The sequence below is a fragment of the Talpa europaea genome (assembly GCF_964194135.1).
Source record: "Talpa europaea genome assembly, chromosome: 10".
NCBI lineage: Eukaryota > Metazoa > Chordata > Mammalia > Eulipotyphla > Talpidae > Talpa > Talpa europaea.
The window spans coordinates 80284586-80308418 of record NC_140077.1 but is presented as its reverse complement, the minus strand read 5'-3'; the positions used below and the strand labels follow the sequence as shown (position 1 = coordinate 80308418).

General features: G+C 35.7%; 1 protein-coding gene across 3 annotated transcripts in view; it reads right to left on the bottom strand.

Annotated features, from left to right (window-relative positions):
- The window catches only part of KCNT2 (potassium sodium-activated channel subfamily T member 2), a gene marked incomplete at both ends in the record, with an annotated part of 316392 nt that overhangs the window by 134314 nt on the left and 158245 nt on the right, over window positions 1-23833 (bottom strand). For all 3 annotated transcript variants that reach the window (XM_084246074.1, XM_084246075.1, XM_084246076.1), the window contains 4 exons: window positions 1711-1774; window positions 4589-4725; window positions 17353-17517; window positions 18646-18826. In XM_084246074.1, coding sequence (XP_084102200.1) covers window positions 1711-1774; window positions 4589-4725; window positions 17353-17517; window positions 18646-18826 — 547 coding nt within the window. The remainder of the gene's footprint in view (window positions 1-1710; window positions 1775-4588; window positions 4726-17352; window positions 17518-18645; window positions 18827-23833) is intronic.

Here is a 23833-nt window from a genome sequence, read left to right as displayed (position 1 = left end):
TAAATAACTGAAATTTATTGGTTCATAGTCCTAGATGGCAGAAAGACCAAAATCAAGCTCTAATAGGAAATTTAGCTCTTAGCCTTTCTCCTTGGTTTACAGATAGTTGCTATGTTCACATTGAATTCTCCCCGATATTTGTCTGACTCCAAATTTCTCCTTTTTACAAGGATGACAGTCATGTTGAATTAAGGGTCACCCTAACGAGCCCACTGTAATTCTATTACCTCTATTAAGACCTTATCAATTGGGCCTGCCCGGTGGCGCAGCGGTTGAGTGCTGGGTTGTGAAGCTGCCCGCGGCCTCTGAGGCACCGGTTCGATCCCCGCTCCCCGGCTACCGGGCGAGGGTCCCACATGGCGCGCAGACCTCTCCTGCCACCCGCTGCTCCCCTCAGCAGTGTACTTCGGTCCCTCTGCCTGCTCTGCTCCCCACTCTGGCTCTGGTGAATTCTCTCACCCTCCCATGCTTCTGACTGTACACAGTGCTTGAATAAATAAATAAATAAATATTAAAAAAAAAACCTTATCAATTAAAGAAGTTCACATTATGAGGTACCAGGTAGAGAGGGTTGGACTTCAACAAATGAGTCTGGGGATGGGGTTGAACAGAATTGAAACCATAATAGCTCCCTTTCAATGAAGGATGAAAAAGATGGTGTAAAACTCAGTAAGATGTTTTTATAAATTAGAGTGAAGATAACACAAATCCTGCCACATTCAAGACTTATGGTCCTGGCAAATGTACCAGAGCACACCTGTTAGATACTCTAGGAAAAGGGAAAAATACATCCCTGAAGAGGATATACATCAATGAAAGATCCACGCATGTTTTTGTCTTTTCCTTGTTATTATAGAAGCCTCTATGGCTCTCATTTGTTTGTGTACCAGATATAGGTTCCCCCTGCAATCTGAAAAAAACATTACTATTTGGTAAGTTAGTCTTTTGATCTGGAAATGTTAAAAAAAATTTTCATAAAATTAATGCCAATATCATTACCAAATAGGAACATTATACTTTTACATAGTGGGAGAAACTTGTGTGGGTAGAGATGGACACACTGGCTTAAAAACAGAGTTAACAGTACATAAAATAATAAAGTAATTCTTTAAATCATAAGACTAAAATGCCTTTTTCTAAGAGTAGAAGTTATAATTTGGTAAATTAGGCAATTTAATAGAACTTTATACCTAAAAAAAAATACATCAGGAGATCAAATAAGTCAAAGATTACTAAGGTGGGAGGTGCTTCAGAATCACCTGGGTCTCTTTCTACATACAGATTCCCAACCCTGCCCTATATATCCTGAATAGAATTTTCACAAATGCATATTTTTTTAGATCCTCTCCAACTGATTCAAATGTAGACTGCCAGATCCATCTGCCTTGTTTTTGACTTGAGGAAATTGAGACCATTTTAACAAAATTACAAAACACAGCACATATTTAATTTTAAATGGTCTAGTTTTGTTTACATATGACTCATTTCATTTTAATCAACAGAAAACCCAAGGATTAGTAGGAACTACTTCAAAAACACTTTTTTTCATAGTCAGTGATGCAACTACTTCTTATTATGTCAAAAATAAATTAGATATAATAGCTTCCCTTTAGTAAACTTTTAAAGTCAACAATACTTTATCCTGGCAGATCAAATAAACAATCTAAGGTAAAAAAGAACAATTTACTAAAGGAGATATTAAAAACTTACAGATGATGTCCTATCCACTTCACAGCGACTGCTTAGAATAAAACAGGCCTCAGCATCATCCATCCTAGATGCAGAGAAAAGCCAAAACAATCACATGCAGAAATATTTATGATCATCTAAAAAATAGAATTTGTGGTTTAGTGAAATGCATATAAAGTATCCTTAAACACAAATGAAAGCTGGATTTCTATCAAATCATTACTATGTTTGAATATTAACAAAATAATTACTGCTGAGTTAACTATGTTAAAATTGAGTTTATGACAGAAGTAAATGTCAAAATTTACCTATTTTATGATTTTGTAATTTTTCATATATATATGTCTTATTTAAACCAAAGGCATTATATTGATGTTTATTTTATAATTAATTCTATTTTACCTCAATTCAACTAAGAAAAAACAGAGCTGCTTAGAATTCATAAATTAAACTTTATTTTATGATTGAACATCTTGTTCCAAACCCTTGAACTTCATACTAAGGTTTAAATGTGTTTCATAAATTGAATGATACAGAAACAGTATGTCAGTGTTTTACAAACAAAGTTCTAAAAACAAAAATATTTATTTTCAAATTAAGGAATGATTTATCTTTCCAGTTCATTATAGTAAGTCTTTTCCAAAAAAAATTTCTATTGAGAACAAAGATTAAAATACATGGAATTAGACCAAACCACACAATACTAGGAAAATGCTGAGCCATGGTCATTAAGATAATATGAGTATTGCATAATATTTTCTAAATACCTTCAACAAAACAATTCAAAACTCATGCAACTGACCTTTTGAAACTGGTTTGGAGAATTCTATTCCTTGTTTCTTGCATGGGAAATTGTGTTGAAGAATGTGTTAGTTAACATTAAATACCAAACCTTTATATGACATTAGGATTAGAAATGAATATTAAATGGATATTCCTGTCTAACTTCTTTCTTAACTCAGTTTTTTAATACATCCAGTCTGTTAACTCTCATCCTCATTCTCATCCTCTTATATTCCTATGGAGGAATGTTCCTTGTAAAAGTCATTTCTTTTACTAACATAATTTCTAATACTAACTATTAATAATGAGTGGTGCTAATCCTAACTTATATCTAAGTCTTCAATTATGACACAAATTCATAATGACCATGATATGGGCATTACTAGCTTTTAAATGTGATTAACTTAAATCAAATAATAAATTAAACACACTGATTATGTTTGCAGATGACTATAAAGATCCAAGTTATGTAAGTGATTAAGAAACTCTTTCTTTAGAAATTTAAATAAAAAATTTAAATAATTGCAAACACCAAAGGCTGTGTTTTGCTTGAGATACTGGGAGAACTGACTAATAGAGAACTGTCATATGTACAGCGAAAAAATCTATGCATTAAAAATATTAATACATTTTCAAAGCAAAATTTGTCAATTATGTACTATTCAATCTATCCTGAGTTTCTACTGACTTTTTTTTAGAAGTTAAGTCACTGAAAAAAAATCTTAGTTAAATTGACCTATCGAAAGAATCAAATCAAAAGAAATGTCTAATTTCCATTATGAGCTATTTAGTCATTATTTGCAGGATGAGGTAGCAAGGAGTCTGAGGGTTTTCTCCTGTTCTTTTCTATCACCCTCCCCCCACTGCACAGACAAACACACAGACACAAATACAGAACATGTAGTCACAACATAAGTAAAATAAAAAGAACATATACGCACATACACACATAAATATATATATATATATATATATATATATATATATATATATATACACACACTCACTAAATCACATAAGCCAGTCAGGAAAAAAAAATTTATGCTATAAAATTCAATGCAGACTTTTAAATCTAAAAGAGTATGTGGGACAACTCAAGGATAAACATGAAGACATATTTAAAACTTTAAAAGCAACAGAAAACATGATGCTAAGCCACGAGTGTTAGGAATATCTTCTGGCTTCTGAAACTATACATGTTTCGCAATTGCCCTGACTCTCTGGTGGCCTTGGTCTACTCAACCATGCTCTCAATCAGCTCATGTGGAATAACCCTGTGACCTGTGACAAATGTTTGATACTATGTCACCATTAAGTTGAGTTGGCTGGAACATGCACAACAAAAAGAGAGCAACTAAGACATTTCACATCTGTGATTCTTCCAGTTCCCAGAGACTGCCACCTCTGACACCAGGCAACACAAAGGTAATCATCCCAGGATATAACACAGGCTTCTTAATATTTAAACCCTAACTTAAACTACTTTGGAATCTCACTTGTTTCATACAAAACTTTTATTGGTGGAATAAAAACAGATTCAGTGACTTGGAGACTGATGGTGACTCTGGATAACTCAGCTCATTTCTGGCTGCTTGAGATAATTATACCATGCTACATTTCTCATAATGTGTAGACACGGTCTGCTGCACATCTCTGTACTGAGAAGTACTGAGGAGTAAACACACTGATTTTTAAATTTTAACCTTTCAATTTAACCAACAGTAGGGCTAAGGTAAAGCTTTGTATTCAAAAATACTTAAACCATCTTGTAATACTGAAAATGGATTAAAAAATTAAGGCATCGGGCCTCCCTGGGTGCGCAGCAGTTGAGCGCTGGGTTGCAAAGCTGCCTGCAGCCTCTGAAGCGCCGGTTTGATCCCCAGCTGCACCCGGGCCACTGGAGGAGGGTCCCACATGGCACGCAGACCTCTCCTGCCACCCGCTGCTCCCCTCAGCAGTGTACTTCGGTCCTTCTGCCTGCTCTGCTCCCTGTTCTGGCTCTGGTGAATTCTCTCACCCTCTCACGCTTCTGACTGTACCCAGTGCTTGTATAAATAAATAAATAAATCTTTAAAAAAAAAAAAAGGGCATCGTGAAATGAAATTAAGATACCTACTTTGCTCGCAACAAATCCTGATCTTTAAGAGCTGAACCTTGAAGGTAAATAACTCTTTGTGACCACATTGGAATCTGTAGTACCCTTCGAACTTGCACATCCATTTCAGTAGGACACAAAATCACCACATAATAATCCTGGTAAAACAACGTTGTAATTGGTTAGAAACAATGAAGTTTTATTTTATATTGCGTAAGTGAACAGTGACTTTCTAAGAACATTTTGAAATACGGTAAAATAGAATTTAACTCTTGTAATAAAAATTTTCATTCAAAAGTTGGGCATATACTAACAGAAAACTATAATAAATATAACAGAGGCATATAAAATACAAATAAATCAATATGATCGTACTGACTATTTTCAATTTTGCCATTGGCATGAAGAGGGGACAATTAGTGTTTGAAAAACATTTGCAATTAGTGTTTGAAAAACATTTGCAGTAAAAGTTTTAGTTATGATTTAAGGCTATATTAAAAATATGTATTGCATATTTTGCAGGAAAATTGCTTAAGTATAATTTATACTTCACAATGATACTTTCAGAATAAAAACTGTTGATTTATGTAATTTATTAGTATTATCATAAACTAACTGCAAAGCTTCTGAATATTTGAATGATGATTCATTAAAATATTGATGACATTGACAAAGTAAATGAAGGAGGCTGAGATCAAAATATTTCTCAAAAAAAGGTCCTTTAGAGAAAATAAGAACATACTCCTAAAAACAGAATTTAAAACTGACCTATAGGAATTCAAATTCTCTAGTAAACTGTTATCATTTTATCACTCTAAGAGATAATTGTTGGGAACTTTTAGAGTTTAAAAAACACTCTAAATTAATATCAGACAAAATAAATTAGTAAGGATCAAATTTGGGGAATCACATTTCTTGGAAATAAATTTTCTTTATGTTATAAGAAAACCTGAAAAAAATTGAATAATAAAAATATATATGGAACTTCTCAAAATATGCAAAATTTCATAAGACTACAAAAGAATGCATATATAACTTAACTATCTCTTATTAGATATTTTAAATATAAAAATAATACCTAAAAGGTCTCCACAGGCTCTACCCACAAAATGAGAGAAGAGAGGTTTCTGATAAACCACTTCCCTAAGTACAAGTAGGAAAAAACTATTTTTTTCCCCCACAGGAAACACCACCAGCTCTTCATCAGAAACAGGAGACTAAACCATGTATTTATGTCTTTGAGGTTGATGGCTCCTTGTTGGGGCAGAATAGGGAGAGGGTCAGAGGGTTGTGGCTAGAGTGGTGACTGCACAGGTCAGCAGAACAAGCTGTGAACCAGGCACAGACTGTGTGGGACCAGGGAATGTGTGCAGGGATATTTGTTAGTGAAGGGACAGTGAAGACATATCTACACAGGCACTGGGACTGGTTGTTCACTCACAGAGAATCAGACTTTTGGCTGCATGAATGGCAGAGTATCCCTTTCTGCCAAGATGGAGGGAGAGAGACATGTTGCACAATGTGCACCAGAGGGAAAAGCTAAAATAAGATGGGACTCTGGAATTTATACTCTCTGTAGCAGTGAAGAGGGTTTGTTCTGATGAGCAAGGGAAAAAGAAGCAGTGTAAATCTCTTTCACTTTAACAACCTCCCTCATCACAAGACTGAGATCAAGTCTTTGGACTCAAATATCATTCCACTCACTTACTGGATGCCAATGTAAACAAATACGATTTTTTTTTTTAAATGAAAGCCATAGCACCCCAATGAGCAAAAGCAAATAAAGCAAGTCTCATGCCTAGTAATAAAGAGCTACTGAACACAAAATGGAAAAGTAGAAAGAGAAAAATATAACTCCAGAGACTTATATGAAGGACACAGATTTTAGACCTGCCAGGAAAAAAAAAAAAATTAGAGTAACAATCTTAAAGAGGTTTTAGCAGGTCAATAAAATACAAAAGTCAGGCCTCCCTGGTGGCGCAAGGGGTTGAACACCGCACTATGAAGCAATCCACAGCCTCTGCAGCATGAGTTTGATCCCTGGCCGGACAGGGAGCAACGCACATGGCAAAGCAGACCTCTCCTGACTCGCCCACTATTCCCCTCAGCAATGTACTTCGGTCAATCCCCCTGTTCTGTTCCCAACTGTCTCTGGTGTATCCTCTCACCCACCACATCTCTGGCCTGTACCCCAGGTCTTATATGCATAAATAAATAAATCTTTAAAAAAATGAAAGACAAAAGAGTTCAGAATATTAGAAAAGAGATGTGGAGGACAAAGAGTTCTTCACTAAAGAGATTGAAGATACTATAAATAAAATTCAAAAGAAGATGAATTAAATGAGAACAAATATGGAAAACATATTAAGTAGACTTAAGCTGGCAGAAGAGGGAATTTTGGGAATTGAAGATTCAAATGTACAAATGGCTCAAGCAAATAAGAAGAAACCCAAGATTTAGGAAAAATATAGAAGCTCTATGAGAAACATCAGACTCCATTAGAAGAAGAAACATAAAAATAATGGGTATCGTAGAAGGTGAAGAGAGAGGGGGAGGCCTTATTTAAAGAAACAGAGCTGATAACTGCCCAAATATAAGGAAAGAATTAAACATGAATGTGCAGAAAACCAAAAGAACACCCAAATTTCTAAATGCAAAATGACCTTCACAAAGAAATATCATTGTTAATTAACAAAAGTCAATGCTAAAGAAAAAATATCAAAGGCTATTAAGAAACTAAAAAAACAACATACAAAGGCAACTCAAACAGACTTTTATCAGATTTCTGAAAAGATGTTTTCAAGGCTAAAAGAGAGTAAAATAAAATATTTACAATTTAAAAGATTAAAAACTTCCAACAAAGTATTTCCTATCATGCAAAATTATCATTCAAATATGATGAAGAAAAAGACTTCCCCAGTCTTACAAAACCTAATGGAGTTTACTACCTCCAGACCAGTCCTCCAAGAAATGTTAAAAGGAGTTCCACATGAAAAGAAAAAGCACATGAACACAAAACTTTGACCAAGGTGATAAAGAGTAATACATGATCAGGAATATACCAAGAGTAATATGAGACAAGAACAAAACATTGAAGGGGAAGAAGCAAAAGAAAATATGTATACATTTAAAGGACACTGAGTTGATAACAGCAAAGACTATTTCAGATATAGAAAGCTTGATAAGACCCTTGTGGTAACCACTAAACAAAAACCTAGAATGGAGACACCTAGAAGAAATGAAGAAACTGAAGAAATGAGAACCACGGGGTGATATAATTATAATCAATATTTACATACCCAAGAAAGGTATACCCAATTATATAAAATAACTATTAACACACCTAAAGTAACACATCAATAGCAACATGATAACCATAGGGATGTCAACATATTACTTATACCAATGGTAGAACATTCAGACAGAAAGAAAACAAGGAAATAGTGTCCTTGAATGAAGCAAATGATCAGATGGACTTAATAAACAGTGACAGAGCATTCTGTACATGGAATGCACATTCTGCTCAAGAGCACATGGAAGTTTCTCAAGGACAGATCACATACCAGAACATAAAATATGTCTCAAAAACACATAAAAATTAAAAATATATCAAGTATCTTCTGATCACAATGATGTAAAGCTAGAAATCAAGCACAAAACGAACCTGGACAAAACCCTATAATGCTGAGAATAAACAATGAAGAAATCAAAAAAAATTAAAAAAAAACTGGAGACCAACTGTAATGAAGAGATAAGCTACCAGATCCTATTGCATGCACTAAAGATGGTATTAAAAGGAAAGTACAGAATGGGCGGAGCAACATGGCGGCTAGGAGACGCTGCGAGTAAGATCTCCCATTAAAAAAAGTTAATAGGGAGGAAAAGCGGCAGGTCCCAGTGAGAACTGGGACACGGAAGATAAACGGGTGACTCCAGCAAACTGCCCGAAGAAGAAAGTGGCCATAAAAGAGGACCAGAAGGGAGGAAAGCGCAGAACCCTGCTCCCCTCCCCTGCCCACAGAGTGGGCACTCTCCCAACCCACAGAGAGGAGGAAAACAACAAACCAAAACGGCCAACAAGAACAAACGACGCAGCAAGCGGGACTGTGAGTGGAAAGGAACTATTTCAGCCACCACACCCCATGAACGGGAGCTGTGGAGAATCCTGCAGGATCCGCCGCAGAGGTGAGCTCCAGGCGCCATTAAAGAGAGCCCCGCCCCCCAGGAGGAGGCCAGCACCAGCACACAGCCCCGAGCCGCCCGATAAGCTTGCACTGAGGCGTGCTGGAAAAGCAGCACAGACCGGAATCGGGATCACGCAGAAAAGCAGTGCGGTTGAAAAGCAAGAGCAGGTCCCCGCGCCTGCGACCTAGGTTTGCGGGGAGACACGTGGAGGCACTCACTGAGTGAGCAGGAACCAGGCGCCCAGGCACAGGAGCGGGATTCAAAAGGCGCCATTCCCGCGCCACTGAACTGGGCTACAGCCCAAGTCCTGGAACTGAGGGCTTTGGAACTGAGACCCTGGGCACGAAATTAGGGGCATGGGTTCCCCACGACGGTGGGGCACAAGGCAGACACAGCACCCCAAAGCCGTTGAGGTTTACCCTACCATTCCCGCTCTGTTCCCTGTCCCACAGGGTGGAAAATCAGCTCCCCAAGGGCTCTAGGAGAGATCTCTGGCGCCACCTAGCGACTTGAACCAGCAGAGGCTCCTGGAGGAGCAATGGCCAGCTGGGGAGTTAGCCCACACCTGGCCCCTTCCGACCAGTAGTCTGAGCCCACAGGGGGAGCGCGCACCCACAGCCGGGGCAGACCAGGTGCTCAGAAGAGTGTGCCTGAGACCGGACGCGCAGGGAGTGTGACCCACAACACGATTTTAGAACAGGGACATTTCTTCAGTAAAGACTACCTGCAGAAGGCTTCCTCAGGAGCCAGAGGTGAGCGGGGGAAGTTCGCCCATGCCAGACCCCCTCTGGCCTGCAGTCCAAGCCCAGAGGGGGAGCAGGAACCCACCGCCGGGGCAGACCAGGCGCACACGGGAGTGTGTCCCCACATCGGCATTTTAGAACAGGGACCTTTCTCCAGTAAAGACTGCTTGAAACTGACATATGGCTCCTGGAGGAACCAGAGGGGAGCAGAGAAGCTCACCCAAGATGCCGGCCAGTCCCAACAACACAGTGTCCCAACGCATGCGGCAAATTAGAAAAAAGACAGTAGGGAGTAGAAGAACCACACGAAACCTAGCAACTCCCCAGGGAAAAAGCACACCACAAAAAGAAAACCAGCCCCCAGATTGCAACGACAGTAACTTGGAAGAACTTCTGAGCCTTCCAGAAAGAGAATTTAAAATTGCCATGATTAAAAAACTGACAGAAGTCATAAAGGAAAACAATGATAAGGGAAAAATAATCAACGATCAGAAGAATGCAATTGAGTCCCTAGAGAGGGAAAACAATGGTCAGAAGAATGAAATTGAGTCCCTAAAGAGGGAAGGAAAAGAAATGCAGGAGATCAAAGAATTAATGGAAGAACTAAAGAATTCTGGGAAAAGCAATGAAAGCAGAATAGATGAAATGGAAGAACGAATAAGTACTCTTGAAGACACAGAAATAAAAAGAACCAAAACAGAAAAGGAAAGAGAAGTACGAAGGAAAAGGAATGAAGAAAGACTTCGGGAAATATCTGACTCCATGAGAAAGGAAATATAAGAGTTATAGGAATACCAGAAGGAGAGGAGAGAGATGTAGGAACAGAGAAAATATTCAAAGAGATAATTGAAGAGAACTTCCCAAATGTGAAGAAGGAGCTGAAAATTGATATACAAGAAGCAAGAACACCAAACTTCCACGACGAAAGGAAAAATACAGCAAGACACATAATAGTAAAGCTCCCAAGAATCCAGGACAAGGAAAAAATAATGAAGCTGGCAAGAGGGAAGAAACGGATAACATTCAAAGGAAAGCCAATCAGGCTGACATTAGACTTCTCCGAAGAAACACTACGGGCAAGGAGAGAGTGGAGGGACATAGTCAACAGACTCCAAGAAAACAGATGCCAACCAAGAATACTCTATCCCGCAAAGCTCTCCTTCCTCTTTGAAGAAAGAATATGGACCTTCCCAGACAAACAGAAACTCCAGAATTTCATTACAACTAAACCCCCACTCCAAAAAATACTACAAGGAGTCCTAAAGCCAGAACCTCCGAGGGATGAATAACAATGAAAGAAGGCCAAAAAAAAAAGTTATTAAAAGAATAAATAAATAAAATCAAAGGAAAGACAATCACAATGGCAAATACAGATGCTAACATATCAATATTAACTCTAAATGTAAATGGACTAAACTCTTCAATAAAAAGACACAGAGTTGCAGCCTGGATTAAGAAACAAAACCTAACCTTTTGCTGTCTCCAGGAAACACATTTAGCTACAAAAGATAAAAATAGGCTCAAAGTTAAAGGATGGAAAACAATCCTACAAGCAAATGGACCAAAAAAGAAAGCAGGAACAGCTATACTTATATAAGATAAAACAGATTTCAAACTCAAAAAGATAAAAAGAGACCCCAATGGTCACAACATTATGATCAAGGGGACAATACTTCAAGAAGAAATAACACTCATTAACATATACTCACCAAACGAAGGAGCACCAAAATATATCAGACAACTGTTGTCCTCTCTGAAAACAGACATCAGAGAAAACACATACGTAGTGGGAGACTTCAACACACCACTATCAACAATGGATAGATCAACAAGACAAAAAATAAGTAAAGAAACCAAAGCTCTAAATAAGGACCTAGAGCAATTGGGCTTAACAGACATCTATAGAACACTAAACCCCAAAAAAACGGAGGACACATTTTTCTCAAGCGCACATGGATCATTCCCCAGGATCGATCACATACTGGGGCACAAGACAAACATCAACAGATACACCAAGATTGAAATCATATCAACCATCTTTTCTGACCATGAAGGCATCAAACTAGAAATAAACCATAAAAAGAAGGCAAGGAACTTTCCTACCTCATGGAGATTAAAAACCACACTACTGGAAGACCACTGGACTAATGAGGAGATCAAAGAAGAAATTAAAAAATTCTTTGAATTGAACGACAAGGAGGACACCAATATCTTAAATGTATGGGATGCAGCAAAAGCAGTAATAAGAGGAAAATATATAGCAATAGATGCTCACATCAAGAAACAAGAAAGAACTCAAAGAAACAACCTAATCTCGAAGCTCAAAGATCTAGAAAAAGAACAACAAAAAAACCCCAAAACCAGTAGAAGAAAAGAAATAATAAAAACCAAAGCAGAAATAAATGAAATTGAAACTAAAAAAACAATCCAAAAGATCAATGAAACCAAGAGCTGGTTCTTTGAAAAAATCAATAAAATAGACAAACCCCTAGCCAGGCTCACAAAGGAAAAAAGGGAGAAAGCACAAATAAACAGGATCATCAATGAAAGAGGAGAAATCACAACGGACACAGCAGAAATCAAAAGAATAATCAGTAACTACTATGAACAGTTATATGGAAACAAGTTTAACAATCTAGAGGAGATGGACAAATTCCTACAACTCTACAATCACCCAAAGCTAGATAAAGAAGAAATAGAACACCTAAACAGACTAAATACAAGCAGCGAAATTGAAATGGTAATCAAAAACCTCCCCAAAAACAAAAGCCCAGGACCTGATGGATTTACAAGTGAATTCTTCCAAAGATTCAGAGACGAATTAGTGCCTATCCTTCACAAACTCTTCCAAAAAATTGAGAAGGAAGGGACAATTCCAAACACGTTCTATGAAGCCAACATTACACTAATACCAAAACCGAACAAGGACAACACAAAAAAGGAAAACTACAGGCCAATCTCCCTAATGAACACTGATGCAAAAATCCTCAATAAAATTTTAGCTATCAGAATCCAACAATGTATCCACAAGATAATTCACCACAACCAAGTAGGATTCATTCCAGGGACACAAGGATGGTTTAACATCCGAAAATCAATCAACGTTATCCAACACATCAACAAAAAGAAATATAAAAACCATATGATAATATCAATAGATGCTGAGAAAGCTTTTGACAAAGTGCAACACCCATTCATGATAAAAGCCCTTGAAATTCTTGGGATACAAGGAACATACCTCAACATCATAAAGGCCATCTATGACAAGCCAACAGCCAGTATCATTCTCAATGGTGAAAAGCTGAAAGCAATTCCATTAAGATCTGGAACAAGACAAGGATGTCCACTCTCACCACTGCTTTTCAATATAATACTGGAAGTCCTAGCCAGAGCAATAAGACAAGAGAAAGACATCCAAGGAATCCAAATAGGAAAAGAAGAAGTCAAGCTATCACTATTTGCAGATGATATGATAATATACATAGAGAACCCCAAAAACTCCACAGAAAAACTAATTCAACTGATCAATCAGTTCAGTAAAGTGGCAGGATACACAATCAACACGCAAAAGTCAGTAACCTTCCTATACACAAACAATAAATCTGAAGAAGAAGAAATAAAAAAAAAACCATCCCTTTTTTTATTGAAACAAAAAAAATCAAATATTTGGGAATAAATCTAACAAAAGAGGTAAAGGACCTATACAAAGAAAACTATAAAACACTGTTAAAAGAAATAGAAGAAGACACAAAGAAATGGGAAGACATCCCCTGCTCATGGATTGGAAGAATAAACATTATTAAAATGGCCATCCTTCCAAAAGCAATATACAGATTCAATGCTATTCCAATCAAAATTTCAATGTCATTCTTCAAAGAAATAGAACAATTATTGATGAAATTCATATGTAATCACAAAAAACCCCGATTAGCCAAAGCTCTCCTGAAAAAAAAAGAAGGGAATGGAGGCATCACACTCCCAGACTTCAAACTATACTACAAAGCCATAATCATCAAAACTGCATGGTATTGGAACAAGAACAGACATACAGACCAATGGAATCGAATAGAAAATCCAGAAATAAACCCACAGATTTATGGTCAACTAATTTTTGACAAAGGAGCAAAGACTATGCATTGGAGCAAAGAAAGTTTGTTCAATAAATGGTGCTGGGAAAACTGGGTCGCTACATGCAAAAGAATGAAGCTTGACCACTACCTCACACCATACACAAAAATCAACTCAAAATGGATTAAAGAACTAGACATAAGACCTGAAACCATAAAATACATAGAAGGAAATATAGGTGAAACACTATGTGATTTGCATATCAAAGACATCTTTAGAGACACATCACCCAAAGCAGTGATAGTGAAGGCAAAGATAAACAGCTGGGACTACATCAAATTAAAGAGCTTCTGCACAGCAAAAGAGACAATAACAAAAACAAAGAGAAACCCCACCAACTGGGAGAACATTTTTGCACCCAACACTAATGATAAAGGACTGATCACAAAAATCTGCAAAGAGCTGATGAGACTCAACAACAACAAAGAAAATAACCCAGTCAAAAAATGGGCAGAAGAGCTAAAAAGAAACTTCTCTGAAGAGGAAATGCAAATGGCCAACAGACATATGAAAAAATGTTCAACATCACTTGTAATCAGGGAAATGCAAATCAAAACTACCATGAGATACCATCTTACACCAGTGAGAATGGCACATATTAAAAAAACTAGCAACAACAAATGTTGGCGAGGGTGTGGAGAAAAAGGAACTCTTCTGCACTGTTGGTCGGAATGCAAACTGGTCCAACCACTATGGAGAGCTGTGTGGAGATTTCAGACCTACTAAACATAGAGCTTCCATATGATCCAGCTATTCCACTCCTAGGTATTTACCCAAAGGACACAGAAACATCAATTCCAAAGAACACCTGCACCCCTATTTTTATAGCAGCACTACTTACAATAGCTAAGCTTTGGAAACAGCCCAAATGCCCAAAAATAGATGACTGGATCAAGAAGATGTGGTACATATATACCATGGAATATTACTCAGCATTCAAAAAAGATAAACACATGCAATTTGCAGCAACATGGATGGCGCTGGAAGGGATATGCTCAGCGAAATAAGCCAAAAAGAAAAATACCGGATGGTCTCACTCATAGCAGGAATCTAGAAAACTTAAATAAGGGATCAGGAAAAAGAATAACTATAAGAAAGTGAAAATCAAAATCAACAAAAACTATGAACCAGAGACACTTTTTGGGGGGTGGGGGCCGGGAGGGGAGGGATTGGGGTCAGAATGGGGCATGTGCAGTTGTATGGGGGAATATAAGAATAAAATTTATTATTTAATAAAAAAAAAGGAAAGTACAAAGCAACACAGGGCCACATCAACAAGCAATAAAAATCTCAAATAAAAATTCTAAATATACATATAAAGGAGTTAGAAAAAGAAGAACTAATGAAACCAAAATCAGTAGAAGGAACGAAGTAATAAAAATTAGAACTAAAATAGACATAAAAATATGAATGAAAATATATGAATAAAACCAAGGATTGTTGACTTAAAAGAATAAACAAAATTGATAAAATCTTAGCTAGACTCACTAAGAAAACAGAAAACCCCAAAGTGGGAGCATAATTTGGTGAAACCTCTATGAAAAAAAAATCAGAAATGAAAGGCAAAATTACAACAGATACCACAAAAATGCAACAGAATATTAAAAACTTATATATTGAAAACTCTGACACTGTCAAAGGAAATTAAAAAAGGCACAAGGAAATGGAAAGATACCCCATGTGAATGAACTGGAAGACTAAACATTGCTATTATAGCCATATTACCTAAAGGAATTACAGATTCAATTCAATACCGACCAAATTTCCAAGGACGTTTTTCAAGGAAATGAAACAATTGTAAAATTTGTATGAAACCAAGAGAGGACCTTAAGAGCAAAAGCAATATTGAGAGAAGAAAATGGAGCCATCATACTCCCTGACTTCAAACTATATTACACAGCTATAGTAATCAAAAGAATATGCCTTGGAACAAAAACATGACGCAATAAATAGAAGAGAGTACAGAAATAAGCTGACATAAATATGTACAGTTTACATCTGACAATAGGGCCATGGCTATACAATCAAGAAAGGAAACCCTCTTCAACAAATTGCATTTGGAAACTTGGAAAGAACATGTGAAAAATGAAACTAGATAATTTTTAACTTCATAAACAAAAATTAATTCAAAAAGAGTTAAAGACTTTGATGTAAGACCTGAAAAAATTAAAAGAAAACACAGTTGATCTATAACTAGATATCTACCACAGAAATATATTTGGGGACACAAGTCCAATCTCAAGGGAAATAAAACAAAAATAAATAAATGGGAATACATCATACTAAAAAGCATTTTTACCATAAAAGAAACCATCACATAAACAAAAAGGCAACCTAAGGACTTGTAGACTATATTTTCATATCATATAACATGTTCATTTTCAAAACAGAGAATTTATCCAACTCTACAACAAAAAGCAAACAACCCATTCAAAAATGGGCAAAAAACCTGAACAGACACATGGGAGACATTCAGATGGCCTGTAGGCACATGAAAAAATGTTCAATATCACTTATTATAAGGAAAATGCAAATCAAAATCTTAAGATAACACCTCACTTCTGTGAGAATGGTCTGTATCAAAAAGACTGGAAACAAATGCTGGCAAGGATATAGAGAGAAGGGAACAGTTATCCACTGTTAGTGGGAATGTAATTTGGTGAAACCTCTATGTAAAACAGTATGGATATTCCTCTAAAAACTAAAAATGGATATACCATATGTTCCAGCAATACTACTTTTAGGTATTTACCCAAAGAATATGAAAGCACTAATACAAAAAGATTTATGCATGCCTAAATTTATATTAACATTATTCACAGTATCAAAGACATGGAACCAAGCTAAATGCCCATGGATTGATGAATGGATAAATTACAGAATATATATTCAATGAAATACTACTCATTCAGCTATTACAAAAAGATTAAATGGTGCTTTGGGAACAAATGAAAGGATCTTGAGGTAATTATGCTAAGTGAGTTAGATATACTCAGTATTGTTTTTATTTCAGGATTTTCCATTCTCTTGATACATATTTATTGAGGAAATACAGGATATTAAAATAGTTCTTTGCTGTTTGGACTGGACTAAATACATTAGGCAGAAAATGAAATTACCTAAGTCTAAACTGGCCCAGAACAGTGACAAGTGAAAGAAATATCTGAGAATTTTATCACATAGACATTTTTCTGAATTTATGTTCTCAATTCAGCTATTATTACCCATTTTTTCCATGTATTGTTAAATAAGTAGAATCTAGTTGCAGTCAAGAAAAAAAAAGAAAAAATGCAACTTCTATATTTCCACATTTCCATCACTAACACTTGATAAATCCCTGAACTATTCAAGAGAACAGATAACATTGAAATGATTTTTTCATTGTTTTACTATTTCATGTTACATTTCACTGTTTCATAAAAATATCACTTATGCACTACCCAAGGGAGGAAAAAGCAATCCTCTTAATTCAAAGAAAACCTTTCTTTGTAGCATTAACAAAATTCCATCTGTCTTTTTTGTAGATACAGAAGGAAACTTAAAATACTGTGTATTCCCGCAGCATTTTTTCTATGTTCCTGGCTAAATTTGTATTTCTTCATTTACTCTTTCTAAATTTGCATGTATAAATAAAATCCTCCAGAACACAGGCTGCACCATCAGCTAACTGACTTTGACAATATGTTAGTAGGTATGATCCACCAGGAGCATAATGTAATTTAATGATACCTGTAGTCTTGGGTGAGCATAGAATTCATTTAAAAAATCCATAAGTAAATCAATCTTCAAAGAGCTGACACACAGAACAACATGCTTTTCAGTTTGAGCTCTGTGTCTACTATAATTTCCACCCGACTTTTGTCTCTCCATCCACAAATAGGCCAGTTGTTCAACCTGTAACATATTTTCCACATGCAATTTAAAAACTCTGGACAAGAAAATAAAAATAAATGCAATACATCATTGCCATTAGATACACATAATTTCTTAGATGTGACTCATTGAGATTAAAATTGTGTTCTCTTCAACAACAGACTTTTCATATTATTGTTGCAGAGTTTGCTAATACCTTCCTAAGGCTTCAGGTCTCGAAGGAAACATATTAATATGATTTATTTTATTATCTCATAGCAGGTCACTAACAGATTCATGTCTCTGCTTTATGTCCAGTGGAGAATGTAGTCTTATTATGTCACATGCTTGGTCAGACAACCTCATTGACATTTTTTCACATTCTTCTGTCAAGTTTAATCCACACCTCATGCAATCAGACATACTGGTAAGGCAAGTATACAGAAGGAAGATATGCATCATTGGACAGGAGTGGGAAGACCATTTTTTAACCCAAAGAAAGTATATTTAGACACACTATAGCCAAAGGTTCTATATTGAAATATACACATTTCAATTGTGTTAGCCATACCGTGGTTCTGTCCTGTCCACTCACTGAACTCAGAGCTGATTGCAGAAAAGAGGTGGAGAGTGCTCTATTTAGCTTTAGTCCCATCTTATATTTCTTTCTTTTTGCAACCACTCTTTACATACTTAGAGTGGTTATATATCATCTTTAGATCTTGTTTGATTTAGTTGACCAAGGTATATAGTCAATTTTTTTTAGACCAAGGTATATAGTCTAATAACAAATGGTTATTAGACTGTTTCAAAAATCAAGAGAAATCGACTCCTCACAAATTTATTTCTGGGATCTATCATTCTATAATTTTAAATATTATCCTACAATCCTACATGTAATTAATATAGTTAAACACCATATACTTAGAAGAAACATTTTGAAAATTTAAAATATGTGAACTAGGAGTTAAGGCTGGAGAAAAATTTCAGTTTATAATATAAGAAGACATATATGAAACAATATAAATTAATTGATTAGATGTACTTGCAACATGTGTTAACACATTATTGTTAGATTTAAAACATCACCCTGCATTTCACATTAAACAGGGAAGATTTGATTTTATAAAATTTTATACATTTCTATAAAAGTTAACATGTTATGTTTACCTGTATGGGTAGAACCACAAGAGCGACACAGATCATAGCAACAACAAAAAGCTTGGAGGACCATGTTTCAGGAGTGACATCCCCAAAGCCCACAGTCGAAAAGGTAACAATGCAGAAATAAAGGGAGTCAAAGAGATTCAGCTTCTTTCCTATTCGCTCCAGATGCTGGATTCCACAAATGCTAAAGAAACAAATGTGCATTAAGATTAAAACATTCCAATGGAGCAGCTTAATTTTCATTATTCTTTTGAAAGCCAAAATACATTTCATGAAGCCATTTAACAGGGCCATATATTGCTCTCTCTCTCTCTCTATATATATATATATATATATGTATATATATATATAAAGAAATACATTTTTAAGTTTTTTCTCATTAAACAGATACATTATTTTAATTAATAGTCACAATTATAGGCAAAATACCACTAACATGGATGGAACTGGAGGAGATTATGCTAAGCAAAATAAGTCAGTGGTGAAAAGACAAATACTGGATGGTTTCACTTAATATGTGGAATATAGAGAAGCAATGAAAAAGGGTCAGATAAAAGAAATAACAAACCCTAGAAAGATGATTGTACAATTGAGGCTACCAGACTGGGAGGAAGGGAGACTGCGTAAAGTGGGGAGGAGGTATGATGGACTGTGGTGGATGACTTTAAGTGCTTTGCTGGTGGGCATGGTGTAGTAATATACTCCTAAAAGCTACAACCCTAGATCTCTAAACCATAGCTAATGTTGTAAACCAATGTTACCTAAATAAAATAAATAATTTAAAAATCACAAAAAAAGAAAAACCAAAATATCACAAAGTATATTTCAATGGCATATAAAATTAATAAACTGGATTTCATTTGTGATTTATACAAACATTTTGAATATGTATCAAGGACACAGAGAACACAAATAACTAAATTCATTCCCTTCAAAACAGCAAGTCTTTTTTTTTCTTTAGCAGTAGACACTTTACTATGTGTGTGTGCATGCACACACTTAGGTAGAAAAATTTAAGGAGACAATAACTGACAAGTATCTCACAAAAAGACTCCTTAACTGGGTAAGTCATTTGTACAAGCCTACTGATGGTATGAAAGTTAGGGCACATCATAGAAATTGTTACAAACTGAAGTCTTTATAGTGGTGTTAAATACCATTAGATATAGCACTGCTACATTTAAAAAGTGAGACTAAGATAGACACATACATGTCATGCAATGTCTGAGGGAGTGACACTTGCAACATAAAATCAGAATAAAATGGAATACTATTCTGCAAGAGAAAAGGAATCAAATAATGTAATGATTCCTGTTACTACACAAACCACAAAAACATGCTGAGTAAAAGAAGTCAGATGTTAGAGATTACCTGTTACTTGAGTCTGTTTATATGATATGTACAGAAAAGATATAAAAAGCAAATTAATGGTTGTCTGGTTTGATGATGGGAAAAGAGATGAAGAAAATGTTCTAAACTGGATTGTGGTGAGGAATGAAGAACCATGTAGGATATTAAAAGTGATTGAAATATACACTGAAAATGAGTGAATTTTATGGTATGTAAATTATACCATCACAGAGCTGTCAAAATTTCAGTATACAATTTTGAACACTGATTTTACCTTCTATGCACAAGAAGCAGATATAGTTCTATTATTATTATGACCATGAGGAAGTAACAGTCAATCCTTTTTCTGACATTTTAACATGCCTGCCCATTTTTTTTTCTAAGTTATAGAATAAATATTCAATTATCTTAAATCTTTTATTTCTTAAGACAGACTATTAGCCGGTAGTCAGGTAGAGGGTTAGGTACACAAGAAGAGGCATCAAGAAACAGAATAGATTCAATAGGGTATTTGTCATCATTTTACTTTTGGGGCAAAATTGTTCTTTTGTACTTCTTCTTTCCTTCTTAACTTAAGGTCTCCAGAATGGCTCAGTAAAACTGCCCTTGTCCTATGCTTAAGAATTTTGTGTGACCTACCAGGTCATTTGAGTTGACTCAAATCAGTTTATTTGCTCAGCTGCCTCTATGTAATATAATAAGCAGGCAAATTATATGACTATTGAGATGGAGCCTTAATACAAAGAACACATTTGCTTGATAATAGACATTTCTGTGGAGCAGGTCTTTCATTTAATTTTAAATAGTACATATTTGAAAATGTAAACAATCCATGCAAATATTCACATTTCTAGAGAAAACAGAATGAAAAGATAATTGAGTTATATATTTTATAAACCCATGTTATTTAAGGACTTAACTATATTATACTTAAATATAAATCTCTGTTCATATAAAAAAATGTACATTTCCTACTTCAGACTTATATTATCTTGACCCAAACAACAGAAAAGTCTCCTGATGTGGTGCTTGGTCTTCAGTTTGTCTGTCTTTATAAATGTTTTCTATTCATAAAGGCCATATTCATATTCCTTAAATATAGCTGCAATATGTCACTCTCCGGTTCAAAAAGTCATTGGATTTCTCACTGTTTAAGAAAACTCTATTTTTTGGTATGATCATTTTAATAGCAGCTGTCAATAAATCAAGTCTCCCATGTTCATGCCCCTTTGCAACATGACATTGTATCGCCCATTAAGACTGAATTCTATTTCTCCATGTTATTGAATTAGGACAAGTCTTGATCAATGGAATACTGCAGAAGTGATGCTGCATAAATTGCAGAGCCTAGACCTTAGCAGACCTGAAGATCTTGTTCTCATTTTCTTGTCAGTCTGAGACTACCAGGCTGTGAAGTAGCCCAGTGCTGTCTACTACAGGATAAGGAGCTATGTGGAAGAAAATGAAAACGGCTCAGCTGACAGCTAGCACTAACTGCCCAACACTAGAGTAGGGCTATATTGGGCTCTCCAGCTCCTGTCAGGTCATCATGATTGGAGTTAAGAAAGTAATTGTATTGTACATTTAGGGGTGAATGTAATATACTATATATACATGTTGTATCTTAATGGTGCACATGTAAAACTTCTATACTGTTATAATGCAACATTATTTCAATTAAAAAAAAAGTAATTGCAGGAAAGACTAGTGGAAAAACTGCCCTGGTACCAATCACAATGCTGAGAGAAACAACAAATTATGTTGTTTTAAGCTACTAATTTGGAGGATGGTTTGTAATTTGGCATGGGATATGTGGTACAAAGAGTTGACTCCAGCATCATGAACTAATCTACTTTTTCTGGAAATTTATTCTCATTTATCTCCCCTTCACTGACTATTTAGATTAACTTATCATATATAACCATTGCCTCCTATGTGTACTTTTGCACAAGATAGTCCTTTCAACTGAAATCCCTCTGTCCCCAATACCTACACGTAATTCCCATTTCTGAAGCCATACTTCAAATATGACCATCCTCATGAATGCTTTCTTCTGAATTCCCAAGGCAAGTACGAATTCATCTTAGATAAACTAAACAAAAATATTTACATTTAGTGTTTAGTATTTATCACCCCTACTCAATTACTATCTATTGACAGTATTTATATTTTATTTATATCTTTATTTCCTAGAGCCCTTAGCAAAAAGTGCATAGTAAACATGCAGTAACTATTAAATGATCAAAGAACAACATGTTTAAACTATATTTAAACAATTTACACAAACTCCATAAAATATTTCATGCATGTTTCAGTTTTATTACTATTACTGTATAAGATCTGAAAATCAGTTACTTAAAACAATAGTAATTTGTCATTCCACATGATTCTGTAGGCAGGTGGGAAATTCTCAGGTTTTCCATTGTTCACTCATGTGTCTGCATTCAGCCAAAATTCCAGCCAGAATCAAAGGTTTAAAGCTCATTCCCGTGCACAATGATTAGTGTTTCTTGTTGGCGGCAATGCCGTGTTTCCTCTCCATGTGACCTCCCACCTTCCAATATACTTGACCAGCTTCCTTACTGTCTCTGGGCAGTAAAGGAAGATGCAAGTCCTTTTAAGACCTAGCTTTTATCTGCCCAATTCTATTTGTCAAAGCAAGTCACAAGATCAGCACAGATTGAAGGAAGTTTGAAATAGATTCCATCTCTTCACAAAAGGAACTACAAAATACTGTAGCCGTATTTTTCAATATAGCAAATTGCATAAATGATAATACTTATCATAACCTATATAAATTTTCTGTTGAATAAATCACATTATAGTCTGCAATATTTAATTTCCTAATAAAACTGTAGTTAAATCCATATTTATAATAATTTCTCATACTATGTAAAATGCTATTTTTATTTAACCTGAGAAAATTATGTGAATCTTTTTTTTTTCTTTTATAGAGGCATGTTTTATTTATTTATTTGTTTGTTCGTTCGTTTGTTTCGTTTATACATGCACTGGGTACAGTCAGAAGCGCGGGAGGGTGAGAGAATTCACCAGAGCCAGAGCGGGGAGCAGAGCAGGCAGGGGAACCGAGGTACACTGCTGGGGGGAGCAGTGGGCGGCAGGAGAGGTCTGCGCGCCATGTGGGGTCCTCCTCCGGTGGCCGGGGAGCAGCCGGGGATCGAACCGGCGCCGCAGAGGCTGCAGGCAGCTTCGCAACCCAGCGCTCAACCGCTGCGCCACCGGGGAGGCCCCAATTATGTGAATCTTTCACATGTGTTACTATTAAACTGGAGACTAAAGTAGTTCTATACCTTTTGGCTCTAAATCAACATGAAAATGAACAAATTACAATATATCTAGTGTTATTATACAAAAATAAAATTTATCTGATAAATGTGAATACTCTGATCTATATTTTGAGTTTTTCTCTGATTTTTGAATAGGTCCACCAGCTAGTTTCTTTAGGGTCTCATAAAATTGTCCACTACTTATGTCGTGGATTAAAATATCCTTACATAAATATATTAAAGTTATATCTTCCAAATTAATAAACATTTTGATAATAAATTAATTTACTTTCTGTCCCCAAGCAAAAGATAGTTAAATATCTAGTCCAAATACACAGTACTCCTTTTGAATTGAAAGTCAAATATTGTTCCCTTTCTTTTCATAATTTTCCATTCATTTTCATCAAGTTTAGAATGAAATCCTCAAGCCCCTGTTCTCTAATTTCATTTTCTAAGACATTGCTTCATTCACTGCCATTCATTCTTACCAGACTTAAACACGCCAAGCATCATCCAATTCCTTTCTCAACTTCTTTCCTTGGGTTTCTAACAGA